General features: G+C 36.2%; 1 protein-coding gene across 1 annotated transcript in view; it reads right to left on the bottom strand.

Annotated features, from left to right (window-relative positions):
* Positions 1–150: 150 nt before the first annotated feature.
* The window catches only part of LOC307151501 (uncharacterized protein), a 38797-nt gene continuing 12072 nt past the window's right edge, over positions 151–26875 (bottom strand). The window contains exons 10-15 of the mRNA XM_079859575.1: positions 25652–25764; positions 12920–13012; positions 11450–11625; positions 11126–11235; positions 7946–8140; positions 151–534 (exon numbers count right to left, since the gene is read on the bottom strand). Of these exons, the coding sequence (XP_079715701.1) occupies positions 441–534; positions 7946–8140; positions 11126–11235; positions 11450–11625; positions 12920–13012; positions 25652–25764 (781 nt within the window). The 3' untranslated portion in view covers positions 151–440. The remainder of the gene's footprint in view (positions 535–7945; positions 8141–11125; positions 11236–11449; positions 11626–12919; positions 13013–25651; positions 25765–26875) is intronic.

Raw genomic sequence — 26875 nt, 5'->3', positions numbered from 1 at the left:
TACAGATTTTTGTGCAGTTGCTTTCTCACTGGAAATAATGTCATCTTCTGGACAATTATGTCATTAAATACAAACTTATTACGGATGGACAGATGGGCATGAAAATGTACTGCACATTTCTGAGCCAAGAAGCCAAGAAGACAAGCCAATAAGTTTATTATGAATTAATCTTTTATTAAATGGCTATAAAAACTAAATTAAAATCTGGACATCACACATTTATTGATGGAATAGTCCGGGAAAAAAAAAACAGGGTAGTGAGAATACTAAATTCATACATTAACATTCACTGATTTAAAGTTCGTAGTGCACATTAGCAGCATCTTCAGAGAAGTTAAAGGAGGAGTCCGACCAGGCCTGATTTAATTGTCAAATGGCAGTGTTTCATTGAGCAGTTATGAAGTGAGCACACCTTGTTCCATAACGAGTCCCACGTGGTCTCAAATTAGCTGCGATTCTCGCACTTGACTTGTCGTCATTGGGCACGTGATGAAGTTTCTCTCGTTCAGCGATGGACGCCGTGTAGATGCATTCCTTTGTTTACAAACACAAAGAAATAGTTAGTCAAGGTGTGGGTCAAAATGACTTTCTGAACAATAATAGCATGATCACAGTGTTTTCGTCCTTGCCCAGCTCATGGTCCACTTCTTAATTTGAATCTGTAACCTGTTAGACTATAAAATAAGGTTTAAAAAATTGCATGCCTCAATAAATTGCATAACTAAAATTAGATCCAGTATAGATTTAAAACTATTAGGGAAATGAAGCACATCTCATGTGTATGTTGCTAAAAAAACAGCCCGTTGTAACAACTGTTCTTATAGGCCCTGCAGCTTGTGCTCTAGAAAACTGAGTGCTAAAAGCACGAGCTGTTCTTAGCTAAAGCCACCTCAGGCAACAAGAGCACTCCCGTCCTTTGTCTCGCTCTAGTCTCTCAGGAGTGCTCAAAATATCACTTTGCCCTGCTGTGCCGTTCACTGAACAGCATCTTGCACTTAAAATCACTCAAAAAATTATGAAAATATTCCCATTAAATGAAACCTTCTCAATGGCAATTAAAATCGAATGGGTTTGTTCTAGTCTTGTATGAACTGAAATTCATTCAGTTATACCTACTAGATGTGCATATTCAGAAAATGAATATGCATGACCACAGCATATTTGACTATGTGCACGGCCTATGGTCATCTGAAAAAGACATTGGTAGAAAGTATTACAAATATAATGTAATATAATAATTATTTTAAATATTATTATTAATTGTAACACATGTAGTTATATTATATATAATAATATTTAAAAAAAAATTAATAAATACACAAAACAAAATTTCTGGCATACAACCAGAAGTGTAAAAAAATATATATATTTTTAACTTAAGTTTCGATGCTCAAGAATTGGTATCCTGTAGCTCAAACAGTACAGCATTGACGCTTGCAACACCAAGGTCATGGGTTCGATTCCCAGGGAAAGCAAGAACTGATAAGAATGTAAAATGTGTACCTTGAAATGCAATGTAAGTCGCTTTGGATAAAAGCGTCAGCCAAATGCATAAATGTAAAATGTAAATGTAAGAATTATGTTGCATTAGCTGATTTGAATCAACTAACCAGAAAATGCACTAAAAATCCAATTTGTGGCTCTAACCGATGCATTTAAAAATGTTTCTGTGGCAAAGATAACAAGCTCCTCTTCTTTTCATAAGACCTCCTTGCTTTAAAAGTGTTTTCCATCCGAAGAGAATCACACATTCACCAGCTGGAGCTATGAATGGGCCGATCTGTTTCCACATAAACACAAGCCCAGTGGTGGTTAAACGGTGTGCTAAGCGTGCTTTCAGATTAAAAATGCTTTATCCCAATATGTCTCTTTCAAGCTCTCCAGTCTATCATACGCACCAGTTGCTGATGGGAGTATGGAGTATGTGTGTCCGTATGGACCAGCTGCTTTCCACTGCACACTCACTGGGGTCCGCCACAATCGTGTTTAAGAAGATTATTCTGAAGAGTTTAGCCATGCTGGATTTAGCGTTTGTCGGTTCTGTGAGGTGCAGAAGGCCCAGCGAGAGCCACTGAGACAGAGCAGCCTGGAGGACAATGGAGGTGTAGAAGGGCCAGAAATACTGATCTCACAGAGTCTTGATGGATTGAAATGCGATCCGACGGACGTTAATTCACATATTCAAACTTGACACAACAGATTTTGACATCAATGACACCAAACACCATTGGTTCTTATGTGTAAGATTGAATATATGAAATAATATTCCGCTATTCTAACACTTAAAATAATTCAAATGTAGTGCACGGGTTGTATTAATAACTTTTATGGTGCTTTTTGTGATCACTGCATGGAAATCCTGCAGTGAAAAATTTCTCCTTTTGTGTTACTTGGAAAAAAAGACAGTCATCTGGGTTTGGGATGACCTATTTGGGCACAAACTCTCCATAATGTACTAGACAGCTGCTGTTGCTTAAAAGGATGTGGGGGGAAAAAATGGAAAGGCTAGTAAAGACCCAATTTAAGCACCTTTGCTGATGATGGGTTTACTGAATATTTATAAGTCCTTGGTTCATTAAAGAACCTTGCTGGCCTCTTGACCTGGACAGCATAACACTGCCCAAGTGTGACTTGGACATGAACGTACGTGAACGGGTTGGAATGAAGTGGCAAAGCCCTGAAGGTGTAAATGTTATTTGTGTCATTTAAATATGGGGGGAAAAACTGCCATTTTTAGTGTTCTGAAATATTTAAAAGCCGGAAAATATGACTTTATAAATATGAAAATATGAAAATAAAGTAAATACTAAGAAATTCATGTAAACTTCAAGTAATCGAATATTTCCCGATTTTTTTTTTATATATATATATATATATATATATATATATATATATATATATATATATATATATATATATATATAAAAAAAAGCATGCAAAGTAAGTTTTCACTAATGGTCTCAGACTTTTGTACCCTATAGATGTAATTGTGATGGCACTAATTATCAATATTCATGCTTAAATTACACTTAGGCAACTAAACCGCATTTAGTATTCATGTGGTCACAATAGGAGTGAGCTTGAATAGTGGTTTTGGTGGACCTTGTACTGTACATTTGAGAAGCCATTAACTACCTTTGACAAAGCCAGCAACTGCACCTGGGGTCAGTTAAAGATATGCAAACATATTCAAACAATTTCAAACATAACGGCACTAAATAATTACACCAAGTATACATGAACTAAACTGGAATGAAAACATTAAATACTCTTAAAAGGGTTTAAACTGCATATATATATATATATATATATATATATATATTTCTTGAAAGAAACTTGAAGTGGCATCTTAATAAAGTAATAAAGGTCAGCACATTGATTGTGTGCAGGCCAAAAGGCAGGCGTGTGTGTGTGTGAGACGAAGAAAGATCCATACCATTCCTCTCAGTTGGGAAACATTTGCATAGTTAAATAGTGTGAAATAGTCAAAGTCCAAAGACCCGCACTCCTCATTTAGTAACAAAGATCCAACTTATACATTTCCATCAATACAGATATTCAATTTGCATAACCAACATTTTATATTTGTATGAATGTTTGAATGAATTGCAAAATCTAGTAACCCTAATCTCCCTTTTAATATAGAATAATTTGGCTAAAATCTAAGGAAGAATGGCACGCTCAGTGAATTAGGAGAAACTTCAGTTATAAATATATTGGATTCCATTCAAATCCTAAAAGTAAAACATTTTCAATTTAGATCCATATAAAAACTTTAACTCAATATACTGTACTTGTGTGTGAAAATATAAAAGCATTTAATATAATATAGCATATTAATCAGATGAATCACATATAATATAGCATATTAACAGCTATTAACTGTGCACTAATTATGTTTACTACAGTACTGAGTTGTTATCTTAGCAACATGCTATTGGAATAAAATAGTCAAGCCGCCTGTGCATTTCTAATCAGTCGTGAAGTTAATTGCTACTACGCTTTGGAAGAGAGCTAAACTATTACTCACCTGTCTAAATTAAAACAACCGAGTAACCATGCACTTTAAAAACTTCGCACGGACTCGGGTTTCGAAACAAGATGGAAAGAAATTCCCTAATGACCCGCTCTTCTGGGGAAGACACAGACTTCCTAACAGCAGGGTGATGCTGGGAAATCAGGAGCTAACCTATGAATAAGTAAACGCCACTCCGGCTCTGTGTTGTTAATCATGGGAGTTCATACGACACGCACTTCCCTTGGGATTTGATCCTACCACATCGTTCCTCAGTGTTGTTTATGCAACACCTATAGCAGAGCCACCAACACGGTCACTTGAATCTCTATGTGATCAGATAATATCAGCAGTTCCCTGATCAACTTTCCTACTTACGCTCACGGTTGTTACGCAACCATCGCACCTGAGCGAACGACAAAGGCTATCGCACCCCTATCCAACAGCTAGGCACGAACCTACACGCATGGACAAATGTGTGCTGCATTTCAACCCATGTATCCCATCACTACATTGTCAGAGTTGCCAGATATGCTGTAATCTTTCCCCCTGGGAGCCTGTAGAAACCAGACACAGAAAAGGAAGATCAAACACTGGGCATGGGATCACATGTCTCCGCTGTTCGTTCGGAGCGTGACGCACACATGGCATACAGGGACAGAGGATTTTCCCATACCCTCCCTCACTCTGGCTCTTTTCAGAGGTGGGACGTCTGGTAATCACAAGATTAAGAAAAGAACCACACCACAGATCCAGTCAGGTTTGAGAAGAAAGCCAACTGTGGTGGGAAAAAAAGCGCAAAAAACAAACAAAAAAACAATCGTTCCACTAAAAGCAATGCTAACTTCAAAAGAAGAAAAAAAGTAGAAGTTATCCTCTGATACACTACTTGTATAAGAATCAAATTCAAAATATGTATATAAATTATATATATATATATATATATATATATATATATATATATATATATATATATATATATATATATATATATATATATATATATATATATATATATATATATTATTATTTATTTTTTTAAAACTCACTGAGCAACAAAAATAATGTCCATTGCAAACATCTAATAAAAGTATATGAGCTTCCAGAGCTGTGTGGAACAGTTTACCAATGGAAAGAAGCACAAAAAGTGGAAGTATAAAAAGTACATTTTATATAGTACAATTTAAATGAACTTAAATTGCTACAAAAATTAACTAAATAAATATTTAAGCATCTGAAATTACTTATAAATTACATTTGCATATAAACACATTTTTAAGATAATAAATATAAAATAGCTAAACTAAAAAAGCAGAATAAAGCAATAACCAAGATAAAAAGTTTAAAAAGGAACGCACAAAAAACTAAGAAGAAACAAGAAGATTAACAAAACAAATCGTACGCGGTTATTGGACACCTCCGAAGCCGAAAGGAAACCTTCAGACTAAATTTACTTTCATAAAATAGTTTCATTGTGTTTCCTTTTTATGTGCCACAGGGACATTTTTTATAAAACCAGAAGAAAACTTCACATACTTCTCCATGAATGTGAAAAAAGAAAAATGTAGTTAGACCACTTTTATGCTTCGGAGTAGTAATTAAGATGTTCGTGGCTAGGATCCAGGAACCTCATTTTGAAAATTCCTGTATTAACTGCATTATTGGTTCACGGGAGGATTAAAATTCTCAGGAGGTGATGCTGAAACTAAAGGAACAACATGTTTGTTGAACACTCACGCACAGACACAAACTTAAAGTCGATGTGAAACGGAAGTTGTGATAGTCTTTTCTTCCCCATTGTGACAAATAAAAGTGAAACAGCATCTCAAACTAGAAAAAAAAATGTACGGAGGGACTTGATTTTGTCCATTGCGAATTGATTGGATGGTTGTGCTTTGCTATTGCTGTGATCTCATGTGAGTGACAGATTGCTCCGCCCTCACACCAGTAAACACATTATGTTGATTAAAGATTACGAGGTCACATAAATAATTTGCCCATGTGCATTTCAACTTTCAACAACTTTCAAGTCCCATTCAAGGAAAGTTTCACGGTCTTCCCTGACATCATTACAAGTGCTACAAAGGACAGTGCAAAGGCACCAGGAAGGAGGATGCTAAAAGTTGAAAGGCCAGATGCTTGTTTTCATAGCTGGTGTGACTCCTCTGCTCCTGTGTCAGAAGAGGGCAGGTGGAAATGGCAGGACATTGGCCTCTGGGGGCCTGAGGGTTTAAATACAGCCTGCTGACATAACTGACCGGAGATCCACGCTTCTGCTTCATTTTTCCACCACACCTACAGCTTTTCCGCCTGATCCCAAAGGGTAAAGATGCTGGATGTTAAAACGGTGACAGTCAGGGACCAAAAAAGCAGACATAATAACAATTTATTTTTGTTCTCATAATCGCTCATATCTTTATCATTCACTTTTTTTCCCCTGTGACGAAGTCAATGTAGGTCTGCTCAGCGTGAGCATGGATGAATTTCTCAAGGTGGGAATTCTGATAAATATAGTGATGCACCAATATTAAATTTATTATTATTAATATTAATTATTAAAATAATTTCCGAAACAGATAACTTGTAACTTGACTTACTCGGCTGTAACGTAAAATTAATTATCAATAAATGGTCAACATTAAAATGTGCACTATTCTGTCTATATAAATTAAAAACAAAACACTGCAACCATTTATTTTAAATGCTATTGTAAATGTGAATTTAGTAGGGATGACCGATATGAAATTTTTGGTCGATACCGATAACTGATAATTCGGCATTGATTTGATTTGAACTTCAACATTCTGGTTGCCATTGAACTCCACTGTTTAGAGAAAAATCCTGAAATGTTTTCCTCAAAAAACTTAATTTCTTTTCCACTGAAGAAAGAAAGACATGGACATCTTGGATGGCATTGGGGTGAGTAAATTATCAGGAAATTTTCATTTTGAGGTGAACTATTCCTTTAATTATATTTACCTTTTTTGAATTTTTTGGATTCCAATCATATTTCAAGCAATTCAAAACCATCATGGCGAACAGTGCGCATTTGAAGTGTCTCAGATAGGAAGGAAATAATCCATTATTTATGAGCTTTAATATATCCGGCAATGTTTTTTATTGGGCCGATAACGATAACATTAAAAATGAACATATAACGGCCGATACCGATATGGTGGCCGATATATCGTGCATCCCTAGAATTAAGGCAACACAACATTATAATGTACAATATGAAAAACTAAATACTCATTTAGAGATTTGCTAAAGATTATACTTAACAGTGTTACTGAATTATTAGTGTTTTTAAACTTCAAGTGAGTGTTAGATGACAAATATCTTTTACTGGCTGATAAATATAAATCAATAAATTAAAAAGTTAAAAAAAAAATCTAAATGTAATATCTAATAGCCAATATGATATTGATTATTGACGATAAATATGATGCTTGATTTTTTGACTTGTGTTTTGGCTTGTGAAATATACAGTATGTACAAGCCCTGATTTATTTCCAACAAAAACTCTGACTTCCTCACTGGGCTCAAACTAATCCACAGGTATGCCGCTCGAAAGTGGTGAGAAAAGCCCCTAAAACTCCCATTTACCTCGTTCAATTTTCACCTTTCATGGTTACCTGATCTTTTTATTTAAATCCTTCTCTATTGTAAAGAATCCATACGGTCGCATTAATCACTTTCAATGTGAGGGATTCGGCCCAGATTAAAGCATCATTATAACTAACGTCTTCAAAAACCTTGCCAAACCAGACCTACGTGGCCACCTGTCAGTTTAAGCCGATCTCAAAGGAGAGAGAATGTTAAAACACATTAATTATTGCCAAACAAATGTTTATGATAGATCATCAAATGTCTTCACTGCGCCTACACAAAGCAAATATGTATTAATCTTCAATGCAAATGATTAAGTACCTGCTTTGGGTTTCTTGACAATCATCATTCTTGCTGTTCTCGGGCTGCTCAGATGTTTGAGCGGGTGTTTGTTGAGATCTAGAGCTGCGATACTTCAACAGGAGGGAAGTTCCTCGTCCGGACTGACCTCGACTCCTTCTGCGAGCCACTTTACCCACGGGCCCCGACCTCACTCGCCGAACTGAAGAGTTGGAGCTGTGAAGAGTCAGAAATCAGTACTCGAAACTCACTCAGGGACATACAGTGACTGCATTTGGAGACTTAAAATGTATTTATTTTATTGCATAAACCAAGTGGCATCTGCAAACAAACAACGAGACCATTTCCACTTCCTTTTGCTTTTAAAAGGATGATTTTACACCGAAGTAACAAGACACCGTACACACACTGATTTACACCTGCAGTCCTGAATGATACACCCTGTTTACTGTATTCACAAAAAACACACACACACCCTCATATAATTACACTTACTGTATCACAAAATATAGCATAGCCACACTAGTTATCATCACTGCGTAACAGATGACTAGACAGTTCAACATGTATTAGTGTGGAAATTGCTATTGACTAAGAACTAGTACTGACTACATTCAATGAACATTACGGTTTAAATAAACCACATGTCATTCAAATAATCATTCAAATAAACCATTCAAAACTAAACAACATAATTACATCAACTAAATGTATTTTCATGAATTATCTATATTAATTAATACATATTTTTATTATGCATCTGCCAAAAAAAATGTTAATTAGCATTTGTTTAATGCCTCCCTGTTTGCCTGTAAAGAATCTTTTAAAAAATTTGTTATTTAGGCTTTAAGCAAGAAAAAAACTAAATTTAATTGTAATTTTAACATCATATATAATATTACTATTATAGTATTTATTCATATTCATTATTTTTAATATTTCTATTTATCTTCAATTTGTTATTTCTGTTTAGTAATTTTAGTGCTTCAACATATTTCAGTTAATTGTCAAGACGTTGACAAAATATTATATTATATTTTCACTGAAAACAAGTCTAAATACCTTATGCAATTAGCCTCTTAATAAAAGGTCTCTTGTTTTAGGATTAAAATGCTTTTTCGCAGCGCAGACCAACTAGAGTTTGCTACCTATATGATGCAAAATACTATGCCAGAGTATCCTGATATTTTGTACAAAGCTGTGAGTTTTCTCAATATTATTTCTAATACCCTATTTATGCAAATCTGGATTTTCTGACTACCCTAAAACACCTTTAAATCACTGATTCCTTCCATGACTGGCCAATGAATATCTGTATTTCAACACAGCCTGCTCTCCAGGTATTCAAGCCTGTTTTTCTGGGATCAGGGTGAAGTGATGAAAACTTGAGCTGGGTGATTGGACACACAGAGAAACAGCCCCCTTATTTTCCTCATCATGTCAAATTAGAAAATCCATGCCCTGACCCTCAGTGACCCCATTCTGTCTTAAGGATCATTCTATTGACACTAATGCAGGAGCTGATGGGAATTTCAGGTATATGTATGCATGCTTATCCAACTTTTATCAGGAGAAAGGATATAGAAAAACAACTAGGGTGTAAAAATGTTGAAATTTACTGCATAATTCAATTGCACATTTTCCAATTATTTCAAACATTGAGGAACTATGGGATATTACGTTGGATGCAGCCACCTAGAAATATGGATTAAACCATTTTAAATTGAAATACCTAAAAATCAACAAATTACAAAACAATGCCTACATCAAGGCATCTTAGCAATGTTCTGTATGAACACAAGCCTTCATAATAAAATGCAATGACGTGCACTTGAACTTGAATTTCCTGCACAGAAAGAGATAATCAGATACACACACATGCAAACAGGTGAGTTAGACACGTAAAACTATTTCAACTAGCCAGAAGCATTTTCCCATACGGTTAAAGCTCCAGAACCAGATTCATTCTTGCTCAGACAAAAGTACAAAGCCATAAATTATGTCACTCTGTGGCGACGAAAAAAATAACAAAAACACAAGACCTGATTGGTGACATCCATCTATCTTTAACTACCTGAACATTGTTTAAAAGGATAATTCACAGAAATATAAAAATTCTTTCATGATTTACTCATCATTTACTCCCTCATCTCGTTCCAAACCTGTATGACTTTATTTCTTCTGAGCAACAAAAAAGATATTTTGAAGAATGTGCTGGCTGTTTTTTTCCATGCAATTACAATTAAAGTGTTAGTTCACCCAAAAATTAAAATTCTGTCATTAATCACTCACCCTCATGTCGTTCCAAAGATCGTCGTTCATCTTTTCGGAACTTAAATAAAGATAGACTGCAACATAATTGCCACTTCCAAGGCCCAGAAAGGAAGTAAACACATTGTTGAAATAGTCCATGTGACTACAGTGGTTCAACCTTAATTTTATGAAGCAACAAGAGTACTTTCTGTGCGAAAACAAAAAACAAAATTGATTCTTCTGTGTCAGTCTCTGACGCTGTTCAGAAAGCTCTTGATTTCATCAAAAATATCTTCATTTGAGTTCCAAAGATGAAGGTCTTACGGGTTTGGAATGACATGAGGGTGAGTAATTAATGACAGCATTTTAATTTTGGGGAGAACTAACCATTTAATAAGGACTGGAGCTTTCAAGCTTCAAAAATGATACAAAATAAACATTAAATCATCATAAAAGTTGTTTATAAGAGTTGTGTGATTCGCTCGCAAACTGGACATCGCTAGTTCTGAGAAATATGCTATAAATTAGGATGAATTTCAGGATTATTTTATTTATTTTTTATTTTCAATAATAATAAAATAATTATTAATAAGTAAATAAAAATAATAGTTTTAAACAATCATTTTTATTTTGTAATTAATACATTGGTAATGATTTCTTCATTTTATTTTCAAGAGGCATATACTTAATTATTGTAATTCCATTAAATACTTTTTTTTGGTGTTGCAAAGAAAGAAAAAGTCATTTGGTCATTATTTACTCGCACTCACACTATTTTTGGAAGTATCCTATTTATATTAGTGTATTATATTTAACAGTTCTGAGGCAGAGGAATTGCAGTCAATTAAAATGTACCAATTAACGAAAACCCATTTAAACACAAAAGGGGACAGATTATTGACTCCTTGTACATCTCTCTACAATCTTGCCTCTATTTCTTTCACACACCTGTCTTCAGTAGCACCTCCATCAGAATCTTGAGAAGGGAGTCGCTCCTCCTTGACCCCACCCAGAATGGAATTCTGGGAACGTCTACTACTGCTCCTCTTGGTTCGAACCTGAATCACATATTTCTTAGACTGAATATGTACATAGGATAAATGTATAGCAAAAAAGGTGTCAAAAGTGTATCTTCTCTCAGAAATATGATACAGACATTGGAGTTGCTGATACCACATTGTCATTTTTTGATTTTGAATAATGCAAAGGCCATGTTTAAGGCCAAATATGTGGTTTATCTATATACAAAGGTGGTCATAAAAGCAGGTGCACCTGTGCCTGAGCGAAGGAGGTGGAGATTCTTGCTTTGGGGAGGCGGCTGAGGGCAGAGCTCTTCTTGGCAGGAGAAGATTTGGCAGCTGTACTGTTCTTGCCTGATTCCAAAATGTAATGCTGAGCCACTTTCAGCAGTCGTGTGAAAACATTCTTAGCGCTGGAGCCCGGAGCCTCTGTAGAAACACAAAAGAAACATAATCTTAAGAAAGTCTCAAGAATCACAGATCGCAAGACTTGGAAGTGCAGTATATGTTTATCAACGTTTCCACCGAAATTACCCGCAACAATTTGTCCCAGGATTTTTTTTCCCCTCAGACCTGTTGCCGTCTGCGTTTCCATCGCGGTCTAAAATACCATGAAGATTAGGCAAATTAGTCCGGTGACGTAGGACTGCACGCGACTTTCCAGTTCCCGCTGGATTTCATCCTCCGCATAAAAGCTTAATAAAGCCTGAACCTTGTCGTCGGTCCATCGGTCGAATTTTTAAAACTCCACTGTTGATTCGAACAGCAAACAACTCTTACTGCGCGCACTGCAAAAGACTGGTGGTTGAAATAAAATGCTGTGCGTGGAGTCAACCAATCGAAATGCTGCGTGAACTTGAGCGCCCATGTTCAGCGCCCAAGTCCCACCCCCGAAAGTTCCTTAACTTTGAGAAAGTACTACCTCGCGAGCAGGGACTCTCTGAGGGGGAAATATTTACCCGGAACTTTTAGAACCTGGTCCCTGTGGTCGAAACACACCAAGTACCACCACAAAGTCCCTAGTTCCTGGGGAAAGTTCCTGCAGTGGAAACGTGGCTTTAGTGAGTAAATTTAAAAAGTAGGTGCCAATGGGTCAATGGGTGAACTTCTGTGAGTTGCAGTATATTTCCAGATACAAACAAACATCACACCACAAATGCGCCCACAGCACAAAAGTGAATGTTATCAGACTCTATCACATTTACACAGGTGCTGCCGGCCTGCTCTTGCTAATGCAGGCTGTGTGCTGGAGAACAGATATCCATGTCAGCCACATATGCCACTAGGGATTCAGCCTGTCCCCTGTAATCTCATCAACAGAACAAGGAAATGTGGGCTGTATTGTATTTCAAAGCGTCTGTTTTGGTGGTTTTGAGTCGGGTAGGTGACAGAGTACAGTTGGTAGATACGCTCTCTGCTTGAGTGTAATTCGCTTGACATTGAAAGCATGAATTGGTGACCTGAAGTACAGTGTGTCAAAGGTTTTAGCCTATTGTCTTGAATTTCTTTTTCTGGGCTTTCCGCCAATAGTATTAACTTGTGCCATGTGATTGGATCCAAGGGGCGTTATAATCTCATGTACGATACGGCAGGGTGCCATCTCAAAGTACTGGAGGACTTTAGTTATGAGACATTGTATCTCTCATAGCGATGACCCATTAGATTAATAGCGTGGAGGTCCAGACCTAAATTACTCATAAATAATCTCTATGAACCGGCTCACCTTTTTTGGAAGTGTTCTTGGCAACTTTTAGTGAAGGTTTCACATCGCTGAGAGAACTCGTACAGCCTTTTGCGCTTTCTTTTTTCACTTTCTCTGCAAAGACAGATGTAAAACAGACATTTTTATATGTAACAGGTACTGTATGTGAACGATCCAAAAATTAAACAAATTAAAAACAAACATAGTAAAAAAACATAGCAAATAAAAATAAATAACAGTAGTAAATAAAAATAAATAGTTATATAAAATAAATCAAGTTATATGAAAAACACAAAAATAAAACAGAAAAAAAGTGAATAAATCATTTTCTTTCTTGTAGTGTGTATGCCCTAAGTGTTGTAGAGAAAGCGTTTTTTTTGGTATGCAAGCTTTTCTATCCCACAAAAAGACAAGCAAAACAAATAAAAATACTGCAGACACCCGCCAACTCATCGCAAATTACATGCAAAACACAAATGTTTGTGTCACATTTTAAATTATACAAAAAGTCAAAAGAAACATTTGAAGTACTACGCAACTACAATTAAACCTTAATCCCGAGCTTTGGAGAAAGCAGTAATTTCACAATCTCAATCAGCGGCAGTTTAAAAGATTTAGTTTGCAGTGGATCTCCTAAAGACAAGTTCTGGCATGTTCAGGAACACTGGAAGGTACAAGAGCTCACCTTGCCTCCCTGAAGCACCCGAGGGCCTCAAAGGACACGTAAAGTCTTCTTATTTACTCATTTACATTCATTTTCTGGTAGATTCTTAAATGACGTACATCAAAAACAAGTCAGAGAGGAGCTATTGAGACAATTCAAAATCCTTTCTGCCAAATTCTTGGGGTTTCCCTTGTAGAGATTCAGAGGTATAATTTTGTAGGGAATAAAAGTTAATGGACCATGTCACCCACTGGCATCGGTTTCAAAGAGCAGGAACAAAACAGATTAGCTGATGATGCAAAGTAAAGGTTTATTCTGTGGCTCTAATGCAATAATGACAGGGCTATTCTGAAAGAATGATGGGTAATCCCATCATTTTTGTGCCGTTTGATAGAAAGAATGTGCATTGTGTTTCTCCTACAACTGGCGTCATAAACTGATGTGACTGCAGATGAGAACAAATATCTGAAAAATATCAGATGACAACAAAAGGGTTCAAACGAAAAGAGTTTCTATTTGAGAACAATAAAAGAGAAATTTGGCAGAATGCTAGGATAAAGTCTCATTAACTTTAGCCAGCTGTATAAAACTTATCCATGATTGCTCACTTTCTCCAGCCCTCTCTCACGGACACATACAGTCTTTGAAGAGAACGCCCAGCTTTAGGTGGTGCTGAAAAGCGGCTTTCCTCTCAAATTACTCAACTGATAACCTGAAGGCTATCGTACTCTACCAGATGCAGAAAAACACCTTTCTGTGTTTAAATGTCTGTGCAACCATGATAGCAACCATGACCCATTGGTGTCGATACACATGTTTGGAGTGTATCTGTGTGTGCTGCCACTATTACGAGAAGTCATTTTATTGCAAAAGACATTTCTGGTAAACTAGGTACAGTTTAGCACTATAACATTCTAAATAATGGTAATTAAGGTAAATCTTTATGAAGTTACCCATAATAATTGATGCTTGAATAAATAGTGGAAATACTGTGAAACTTTTTATTTGAGTTTTTTTGAAGTAAAAATATCTAAATATCTAGTTCAGTCATGAAACTAGAGGGCGCAGACTGACAGGTACTTTACATGCAATCACATCATTACCGTGTACGTCTATGCAGCAGCAGCATATCTTCCATGCTCATAGCGGCGTGTCTGTGTAAATATTAGCAGCTGCAAATCCATACTTGCTCTGCAGCAGAAATAATCATCAGCAGCAGTTTAGCAGATCTAGTCCGCCAAGACCAAATGCATTAACATTGCCATATTCAAATAGCATGCTGTCACGATTGAAATATTCTTAAAACATAAATTTACATTTTTGTTGTTGTGGTTGTGTTTTAAGGATACATCGAACAAAATGCAGTCAGGTTTATGCTTAAAATAAAGCAGAAAACATAGTTTTCAAAGAGTATGCTATATCTTGGCAAATAAGTCTAAATGTCTTATGCATTAAGCCTTCTTATGCATCATTTAAAGACCCCTGAGGGCAATGCAGAATAAAACGAGCACATTATATAACAAAGAGAACAAGTCTTTTGATTTGAATTCGTAAAAAATTGTGACACTCTGAATTTCAAGAGCCTTATGCAACAAATGACATCATTTGCATTGGATGTGGATCCACCAGATCAGATGTGCTACCATCACAATCTGCTTGCGCATGTCATGTGTGTCAATCAGTGCAAGCGTTCAGGTCAGCATGGATCAGCAGTGGCAGAATTTTCCTGCTCTGATATCTGCCACTTCCTCTGACGCACAAACAGCAACAATGTTGGCCTGGCAACAGGTAACCATGGCGTCTGTGCACAGGAACTCTGCAAGACCAAGATTAAACCTGAAGTTTCCTTCTGGACGCCAGCCCCTGTTTCATAAAGACCGGATCTCTTGTAATGCTCAAGTACTCAAAGAGAATGAACTACATAAAATAATAAAAATAGTACAGTATATTATATGATAGAGAAGTGGGGTTTAAAACTGATTCCACTGGTGAAAATACTTTTTTTTTGTTGCATTTTTGCATTGTATTGCCATGACTTTAACTTGGATTAAAAATACTAAAATGTATGTTGATTTTCAGGTTTAAATTAGATTTTATCTTTATTTTTTTCCACAATGTTTTTTTCCTTTAATATTTTTCTTTAATGTAGTCACCATTTAAACACCGCTATATAAATCACTAAAAGCTAATTAAATTACATTAGATTAAATTAAAATTCTATTAAAAACTCTCTCCTGTAATGTTACTGAATAGGAGACACATTACCGTAAGATTATATTGCATAAAGCACAAAACTGTACAACAATAAAAAAACAACATAGTACATTTTGACCTAATAGCAATCTTAAGAAATAAAATAAATATGAATAAAGACTAAAAAAAATAACTAATTAAATTTATAAATAAATGCACAAATAAATATATCAATGTATAAATAAGTAAATAAAGTGGGTCTATATTTCCACAAGGATCATAATCATGCTTAACTCGCTCATAGAAGCAGTGTGAACATGCAGGATGTCTCATCAGTGTCCAAGATCCACCTTCAAAGCTTCCAGTTCCCATAAATTCCCATTAAAACTCCCATAACTCACTATCATTACACCTGGAGGGAGGGTGCTCCAGGTTCTCATGCACCAGAAAAAATTACATTTACCTTTACTTACCCTCAAGCAAACAATTCACATCTAACGGAGTTCAAACAAAACACCCAAAAATCAGTTTTCAATTAAGCTGTTTCTCCAAGTTATGTGTGTAGTTTGCACGTGCCAAAATATTGCACCGCAGGAAAACAGATAACGTGGAGCCTAACAATGAGTACAGTAAAAGTCCTGAGATGAAGCCAAGGAACACAATAGGTTATGTATGCGAATACAAAGGAAATGGGCTGACTTTTGAACTTGCATCCAAACAATCAATCACAATAAAAACAGTCAAGTAAAGAGACCACCACTTAGAAGACTTAACATTAAAAGACCTGCACCTCCGCAAAGTAAAGCTAACATGCTGGTGATTTAACTTCTGTAATGTCCTGCTCTCCCTTTGATGAGATTTATGGTACAGCTGTGGGACATGTGATTACAGGAAGTCATTAACTAAGATGGGAACCTCATGACACCAAAAAAAAAAAAAAGGTTTCATTCATGAACATGCTCACTTTAGTTTTAAAGGAGAGTTCATACAAAATTTATATTCTGTCACCTCAAACTCATCCTCATATCAATCCAACTCTGTATGACTTTTTTATAAATACAAAAATACTGGTAGGGAAACAAAATTAAAGAAAATTACTGTTTAGGGTGAACTATTCCTTTAAAAGACTGACTGTAAAATGATCCGCTTGCTTCAGGCTTTGGATTTGATTGTGACAAATTGACACAGGACAATATTTACTGGTAAACCATCTGTTTCTGAGAGAGACGTCACCATGTGCGCTGCTGATGCAGTTCAGACGAACCTTTAAGGATATTAAAGAGATTGAGGCGGACATGAGGAGGTTTGACATTCAGTAAAACACAAAACCGAAGCATCTTCACTCTGATAAACTGTACTCCTTCTGTTTGGACAAATCCTGGGCTATATTCCAATATTACATGGAAACGCAATCTGAGGGAGAAACATTATGGCATGAATGATTACCAAAAATTTCTAGGTCACTAATCAAGACAAATTAAGCACATCTTTTATATAAATAAAAGGTATTTTTGTTACTATTATTTTACTATTTTAAATAAATACACACATTTTATATGTAAATAAATAAAAAGTAAATAAAAAGTAAATAAATTATATATATATATATATATATATATATATATATAATTTATTTTTTTTATATATATATAAAATATATATAAATATATATAATATATATATATATATATATATATAAAAATATATATATAAAAATATATATAAAAATATATATAAAAATATATATATATATATATATATATATATATATATATATATATATATATATATATATATATATATATATATATATATATATATATTATTTTTTATATATATATATATATATATATATATATATATATATATATATATATATATATATATATATATATATATATATATATATATATATATAAAAAAAAAATATATATATATATATATATATTTTTTTTTTTTTACATAAAATGTCTTAAATTTTCATAAAAAATAAAGTAATATTACCAAACAGCAGCAAGTGCCATGTAAAAATCATTTGCTCTATTAATACTGACACACATTTTATATAATATAAATAAATAAAAAGTTGAATATAAATGTACACACACACACACACACACACACACAGTCTTTAATTATCTTTAAATGGCTTCCCACATGCTATTTTATTTATTTACTTTACATCACTCTGCTTTTGGTTTTCAAAGCATGTCTTTCCAGGGACAGGTAAGAAGGTCACGAAGGGGAATAAAGGAGGAGTTGTGGAGGGAGGCCCACCACTGCATTGTGCTTTCTGGCCATCAATCAGTCCTGAATCCTCTTTTAAAGATAGTCATCTATCAAAGCCTCAGGAATATCAATCACTGCAGGGTCGAAATGCAAAGGCGGCTCATAGAAGAACAACTTGATACTGGTCTTTTCAATCCGAGACACTAACCATGGCTTTCATTTCAAGCATCACTAATCTCCTTCAGAAAAATAAAATAAATCAATTCTAAATTTAAATTAAGTAATGATGATACAATTCTGCAACATACTGTAACTTTAATATAAAGTTGGAAAAAAAACGCACTGAACTCAATCAATCCATTTCTAAATATATGCACAGACAGTCTGCTCTTTTAATCCATGTGAAGTGGTAGGCTAGATCATTTACCAGTTGATTTGAACGCATCAATATGGCAAGAATGGGAGGAGCTTCCTGACCTGCTGACACTGAGCTTAGACTTCACCACATTCCCTCACTCAGGACTCAACTTTTAATGGGCCTTTAAGCCTGATCGCAGGTCAGGGGCCAGCACAGGGGCCAAACACTCAACAAGGACTTAAGGAACATGGAGAAAAGTGTGCTGGAGAAGATTTTTTTTTTTATTATTATTCTTATAAGAATTTCTATAGTGATAGTCTGGATTAGAGCGGCACGATTAATTGTTAAAAGATAGCGATCTCGATTTAAACCCACACGATCTCATTCCTAAATGACAACAATTCTGTAAAACCTTTGACAAAATCACAACGGAACATTAAAATCTGCATTGACGCTTCAACTGAGCCAGAGAAAGCAGTCGTCATATAGGTATGAAACAGCTTCACAATCACTATTTTCAACCACACAGAATTGTTAATTCTGTGGTGACAAGTGACTTAAAAATATATTTGCCATTGAATCATTCATTCCAGAGATTCGCTCAAAAACGCTGATTCGTCCAGTAATGAAACAAGTGAAGTCTTTATGAGTGAATCATTAAACCATTTAATTAACCTTATTAAATCAAATTAAACCTTTTAAATAGACTGCAGCAATTAACATTTTGTCAGAACCTCTAGTGAATTACAGGTTATTTTGTTTAGTTGTCTGTTCAGAATCATGGGAGAACTGTGATATCTGTTTGATGCAAATAAAAATCGTGACTCAATTTATTCAGAATCGCGCAGCTCTAGTCTGGATTTTAGCCATTTTGCTTGTCTTAGGTCCTTTTTGTGTTTCTGAAAAGGCTGTCAATTGATTCAATTTTAAATGAAATTCAATTTAGCATAGGCTGATGGATTAAAATAATTGCAAACAATCGTATATCATAAGCTGCTTTGAAATGAAAGCTGTCTGTAAATACTGGACATAGTTACAAAAGACTAGAGCATCTTTCAATCACTGCACAAGCCCTTGTTAGTTTTAATGGGAGGGTATAAAAATATCCCAATGGATATGATGAGTCACAGAAGCATAAACCAACAGAAGTCCAGCATAGCGTGTCTGTTAATTCCTTTGCGGTTTGGCTTTTTCCTTCACTTTAAATTACTAGGTTGTTATACATTTCCTTTTCAAGTTTTGTCCCAGATTCGCTCAAGTCCTTTTCTCAAATAAAATTGCCCAAGAGTTCTTATATATTGCAAATCCAGATGGAAAGAGCTAAAGACAGGATTTAGCTTTCAACATTGGGAGGGGAAAAAAAAGTTAAACGTTGTCCTGCAGAGACAGCTCTATATGCAAGACATTTGTAGGGTGATTTACCTAAAAAAAAGTCTCTATAAAAACATTGATGTTTGCCCAACAACCACACTGACTCAACCAATGGCGTGATCTATTTGATCAACCAATGGAAGATGGGGGGAATATTCAAGATTCAAGAGACCTGTTTAAAACATTCATTAGTGGTGCAAGCAAACATGTGCTAGAAATTATAATAATTTTATAAACTATAAATTATGCATAAATACATGCAACTAACCCTAAACCAAACCCCAATCCTAACCCTAACCCTATAGTAAGGGCATGTAGTTAATTATTACACAGTACTTAAATGCATAATTGACCCTTCGCAGGGAGTTTGATTGACAGGCGATCTGACCAATCATAATCCGCCATCTGCCGAATCCGCCATTTTTGTCCGCCAAAAGCAGTCAGGAGAGTTAGTAGATTAACGTTGGAGGATTTGAATTTGAAAAACGGAGTGTACTGACATCTTTCCGAGGTTAAATTAGACCTTATTATGGTCTTTCATGTTTATTTGATGCTATAAATTAACTAGAAGGAGGAGATGATCAGTTCACGAGCAGCTTTAAGAGGCTCTACAGCGATCTGTCACGACACATTAAAGAGCCACAAAACGATATTTATTGTTTAAATTTCTTTAAAAAATGACCAAATTTCAAAGTTGAGACTTTGTTTCATATCAAAAGTAACCTGGTCAGTCCTGTCTGTCAGTGCGTTGTCAATGTCCTCTTTGCTCCGCGCAGTATTTTTGACTGTGTGAGAACATGGTGTGAGAGCGGTGTGGCTTGTCGGACATAGCAACAGTAACTACAGGGGGCGGGACTGCGAACGGTCAATTACACTGTAACACAGGATCCATAAAACACATGTAACACAGGATCCATAAAACATCTAGTCTTTTAAACCTTTTTAAAAATTGGATAATTTTTTTTTAAATATTGTATAATCCTACAGATGGTAAAACAGATTTTTGGCAAGCAAACACATTTAGGCTTTACTGCATAACATAAACAAAACACCTTTAAGAAAAAATTACATAATGGACAAACGCAGAAATGAATGTCCTCCAGTTCAGAAGAGACTGAAACTGTCCATCACATGGAAACCACCTTCAATCACAAGTGCACGACCTCGAGAAGATAAACCTCTACTCTCAGCACATAGAAGTTCAGGAGACACATGAAATGGTTCAAAGTGGATGATGGGTGGCCTGATGCTGAAAGTCCAGGAAAGCCTTCTGTCATTACTGGATTTATAACCAACATAAGGCATTACTCAAGAGGGTCGGAAGAATTTCACCTTTCTGACCTGGCTAAGCCCGAGCCTAAGCCGCACTGCCCACTTTTGACAGAATGCTATGAAGCCCTCTCTTCACGCTCATCAACTGTGTGCCGCCCAGAATTGCGTTGGTCATTGTCTGTTTCACATCTTCTGAATAAGCGCTGGGCGGTCATTTGATTAAGCCGGTCCAGCGGGAGCACTCGGGTTACAGAAAATATTAGCCTTCAGCAGAACGTGCTCGGGGACAGAACAGTCAAACGCAATGAAGGGCTGACTTAATCATCTCATTTTACAGGATTAGAGGAGAAACGGCTGACTATTGTGTTTGCCCAGGCACAGAGCCCTTCTCAAGGTGACCAGAGAAGCAGATTCAGAGCTAAAACACAACATAAACGGTTTCGATAGCCGCTTTATAAGGCTTTTCAGGTACATTTTTCAGTCAGCGCTGTACCATCCCAAAGGCCAGAGTCATCGTCAGGGGATCCCAAAAAGGTCCGCTAAGATATTGAACACTTGTTGGTATTGCAATTGTTCCAGGCCCCACAAATCTGAATTGATTGTGATTATAAAAATATATCGCAAATAAATAATTTTTATGAACTGGTTCTTTTAATAATAAAGACTCTTAAGTCTCTTAAGTCACTGTACTGAACCAATGAACAAAATAACTGTTTTGAGTACTTAAGATCTGTGAAATGTAAATTAACACTACTGACTGTCTTATATGACAATGTGTAGTTAAAGATATGTGCACAACCGTTCAAAGGTTTGGGGTCAGTAAGATTTTTTTTTTTAACTAGTCTCTTATTTTAACACAGGCTGCATTAATTTGATCAAAAATACAGTTAAAAACAGTAATACCGTGAAATATTATCATAATTTAAAGTACCTTTTCTATTTAAATATATTTTAAAATATAATTAATTCCTGTGAAGTTGAAGCTGTATTTTCAGCATAATTTCTCCAGTCTTCAGTGTCACATGATCATTCAAAAAATTAATCTAATATGCTATTTGCTGCTCAAGAAACATTTCTTATTATTATTAATATTGAAAACTGTTGTGCTGCTTAATATTTGTGTGGAAATGTTGATACATTTTTTTCAGGATTCTTTGATGAATATGTTGAGAAGAACAGATATATATACAAATTTTAATTTCAGTAAATAATATACAAGTATTTTACATCTTGGATTCATTGCACCTGTAGGAATCAGCTGAGTCACTGCACCACAGACAGCAGGGAAAACAGCGCTGAGATAGCAGCACACCTCAGGATTCTGCCAACACACTCACAAGCAAAATGCAATCCTGCTCTCAGGCAACAAACACTTTTCTGTACCGCACACCCCCGTGAGAGTATATACAGCAATCATCAGATGTGTCCATGAAATAGAAATGACAAATCTGTTCTTGTAAGCTATAAAAGCATTACTTTCAGACGTGGATTCAGACTTAAGTTCCTCTGAGCCCTAAGAGAGACCTGCAGAAGAACAGCCACTTTATTAGCTGAAACAGGAAGTAAAAAAAACTTTTCAAAGCTTTTAAAGTGTATAATCATCAAATTTTATATCATCTTTAGCCAACAGTATAAAAAGGAACTACAGTATTTATGCAATTGATCCTCGCCAAGCCCTGCCTCCCTTGGTTACTGTTAATAAGTCAAACAAGCTTTACAGATCATTCCATAAGAATGAAGATATTTGTGTATGGTGTGAGTTAAAGGAGAACTCCGGTCAATTTTAACATTGAGCTCATTTTTTTGTACATTTGGAGTGCTGTCAGTACAGAGAACAACGACAAAAATCGGTGTTGCCTACACCGTGTTATCCTCTTTTTAAAATTTGCACCCTGTCGACTTAAATGGGGCAAGTTTTAAACCTGCTTTTAGCCTCTTAACATCCTTGATGTGTCATTACAAGTGCCCAGCCATGTGAGTGATTCCTTTAGAGTGAACACAGTGAATCTGACTGCAGTAGATGTGAAAGATATGAATAAAAATGATGTTTATTCAGCCAGCGCACATACCTGTATTTACATCCTGTACATCCTGATTTACATCATTTTTATTCATATCTTTCACATCTACTGCAGTCAGATTCACCAGAGCTTGAGCATTAAAAGCAGACGTCAAACCTGCAGCACGTGCTTAGAAAAAACAGAACGATATCATTCGCTGGTGTGGACGTTAATATAGTTATTACAGTTCTTTTTATAGTTATCTTGGTGTGAACGGGCCTTAACATTTTTAATGTTAACAAATGAATGCATCCTTACTTTGAAAAAACTTTTTTACTTAAATGAATTGTGACATTTTAAAGCATTTTTGTGTGCTACTGTTCTTTAAAGAAAATCTTGAATTAAATCAATAACATGATTAAAGCTGCTCAAAATGCAGAGAGAGCAAAGCAAAGCAAACCTAATGAACTCATGCTCAAAAACCTAATGACACTCCTGCACACTCCTTGTTGTCCAAAACAAAAATCAAATACCTTCAGGCAGCGTATGATGTCACGGACAGGTGTGCATAATAAACATACAATTTATTTAAAGATACCGACCACTAAAAACTCTTCGTTCAACAGTAAGTCAGCTGTGGTCGTTCTGTGGCTTCCTGACATCCAGGTGTTTCCCAAATAGACCTTCCATTAAAGAAGCTCAGGTGCAGTGAGTGACGGCATTGTGAGTCAGTTCTCATTACCTTGTTAAAAGGGGGACAGAGACGGCCTCATGGGTGACTCATATTGACTCACAGAGCTTTGGATGATAATTCATACTGTAAAAATCACTGCCTGGGCCTTTCAAATACACCAGCCCCCTCCAAAAAACAACTCCAGCATGCCCACCCACCCTCAGGGAGTTTCTTCCTTGTTAAAAGCCAATGAGTCACGGCCGCCAAGACAGAGAAGTGCCCGTTGAACGGGATTCTGTCAAACCTACTGTAAATCAACTTAAATCAGAAGCTGTGAATGAGGACACTCAGAGCAGCAACTAAAATAATTCCAGGGACTCTCTGTAAGAGAAGAGAAACCTAATGATCCCCGTGTGGGATTCACAAGAGAATATGGAGGGTTTTTTCACTGGGAATAGAGAGCTAAGAGCTACAGTAAGATAGACAGACAATTGTGGTGATTAGCTGGAACGTGAATTCATAAAACATTAAGGTATAAACAAACAGAATGAGTCAATGAGTAAAAATACTTATGTAAAATGTTAAAAGTACCAGATATTGCAATCAGTATTGTACAGGAATCTTGATTTCTGCCACAACATTCAGATGGTAGGGTCAGGATTTGGCATAACAACATGAAAGCATGGATCCATCCTGCATTTTATCAACGATTCATACTGGTGGTGGTGTTATTGTGTGGGGAATATTTTCTTGGCACACTTTTGGGCCCCTTTGGGAACGATTTGAGCATTGTTTAAACACCACAGTCTACCTGAGTATTGTAAAGCATCGCTTTATGACCACAGTGGACCCATCTTCTGATGGCTACTTTCGGCAGGATAACGCGCCATGTCACAAAGCTCAAATCATCTCAAACTGGTTTCTTGAACATGACAATGAGTTCACTAAACTCTAATGATCTCCACAGTCACCAGATCTCAATCCAATAGAGCACCTTTGGCATGTGGTGGAACGGGAGATTCTCATCATGGACGCAGCCGACAAATCTGCAGCAACTGTGTGATGCTATCATGTTAATATGGACTAAAATCTCTGAGGAATGTTTCCAGCACCTTGTTCAATCTATTCTACAAAGAATTAAGGCAGTTCTGAAGGCAAAAGGGGGTTCGACCCAGTACTAGCAAGGTGTACCTAATAAAGTGGCAGAGGAGTATAAATGTATAAATTATTCTGATATTGTAAGAATGGAAATAAAGTGAGTGAAAAAAGTCAAAACGTATAAACAAAAAAGATGTAAAGATAAATAAATCAATGAAAATAAATCAATGAATTAAATATTCATATTTTTTCTATTGTGTTAAATTAATTTTAAAATGAACTTTTTATTAAGATACTTATATAAACCATTATTGTGCAAAAACAATGAAACCCACATTAGTACACAAGGTCTGTTCACTTTGGCCTGTTCTTCCTGAAGTCAAAGATAGCATCCAGCCTGAGCACACTTAAGAGTGCGCTTTGTACACTCGGGCAAGGCATCCTCCCCTGGGTCTAACATGAGATGCAGCTGACATTTTGTTCCCAAAAAGCTGGCACTTAAAGACTCATCTAGTCAAAAGCATCCCTGTCATTGGTCCCCTATCGGACGCTGATGACCGAAGAGATTGAGTCAACAGTCTGTCTCTATCTAGTGTCTCTGTCAGCCCATTACACTTGACCCTTAGTCTTGAACTCAGCGTCTTGCTTACAGCACAGTAGGCTACTGAGGCACATGGGACAACATACTGTACTGAAGGTGGGCTCATATGTACACTAAACAAACAAGCGGGACAAAGAGGGAGGTCTTATGTAAGGGGGCTGGAATGTCTGCACATGTTTGGATGGGGCTGTGCTTGGAGAACAAGCGTATTCATTGTTGAAATCGACTGAACGTTGTAAGCTGTCCTTGCATGCTCGGATGTTTTAAAGTGGGATTGTGTATGCGTTTGTTTACCTTCATCCTGTCCACCACTGGCCTCTTCCAATACCAAGCTGTTCATGCAGTTGATTTCCCATTCCTGAACATCAGTGTTCCAGAGTGCTGGGATCAGGACACGATGCTGAGAGCTGGACACATATACAAACACAAAACAGACTATTACTTTGTCAAACTTAGCATATATTATAATATAGACTTTTTCTCCACATTTTCCACAATGATTGTTGGGGAAATTTTTTTATATTAACAAATGGCCCAACTGCGTCCCAAGTAATCAAAGGAAGTAGCAGGAGAATGCTAGAGTGTCAAAAAAGTTTCCACAAAATAGATTTTTAAAACAAACCAAACAAGTGCTCTTAACATATTAAAGGGGGGGTGAAATGCTCATTTTCACTCAATCTCCTGTTAATCTTGAGTACCTATAGAGTAATATTGCATCCTTCATATCTCCAAAAAGTCTTTTGTTTTATTAAATTTTTAACAGAAAGATAGGCTGTACCGAGTCTTTCCGGAAAAAACCGAGCGGCTGGGGGCGGGCCGTGTGGGCGAAGCTTAGCTGTGCTAACGCGCCGAGCTAGTGACAACACACAGAGACATTTGTTCAACAAACAGTTTTACTCACCGTCCGGTTCCAACGCACGACCGCGAACCTTTATCATTGTGACTGCTCGATCCTTAAGCATTAGACGATCTGCAAATCCGTCGATATGGGCTTTGTTCATAAAACAATCATCGTCGAAATGCAGGGAACAACTCTTACACAACTCCGTTTATGCTCAGGAAAACAAACTCCATCCACGGGTTCCTTAACGCTGGGTTCTTTGGGAATCTGTGCAGGGTTGTCTTGCCCTGGCAACCAAAAACACACTTCTTTGGTGACATTGACTTCCCAAAAGCCGGGCAGGGCGCTTTGATGGCGAACTGCTTTCACTCTCTTGCTCTAGTCTACGAGTGCGCGCGCGGCCGCAATCTTACCGGAGAAGTGCCCTTAGGACCCATATAAGGAAATTCCGCCCTATCTTACGTAAGACAGAGCCATACTCGAAAAAAACTTTCCGAAACTTGTGACAAACCGGAAGGAGTATTTTTGGAACAAACGTACAACTTAGTTTTTGAAACTTTGTCCATGTTTAGCATGGGAATCCAACTCTTTACCAGTGTAAAAAACTCAGTATGCATGAAATAGCATTTCACCCCCCCTTTAATGAAATATGTTATGTGTTCATGTACTTTTTTTAC

Source organism: Squalius cephalus (genome assembly GCF_949319135.1).
Source record: "Squalius cephalus genome assembly, chromosome: 23".
NCBI lineage: Eukaryota > Metazoa > Chordata > Actinopteri > Cypriniformes > Leuciscidae > Squalius > Squalius cephalus.
Note: the sequence above shows the minus strand (reverse complement) of the source record. Positions and strands in the feature narration are given on the sequence as shown.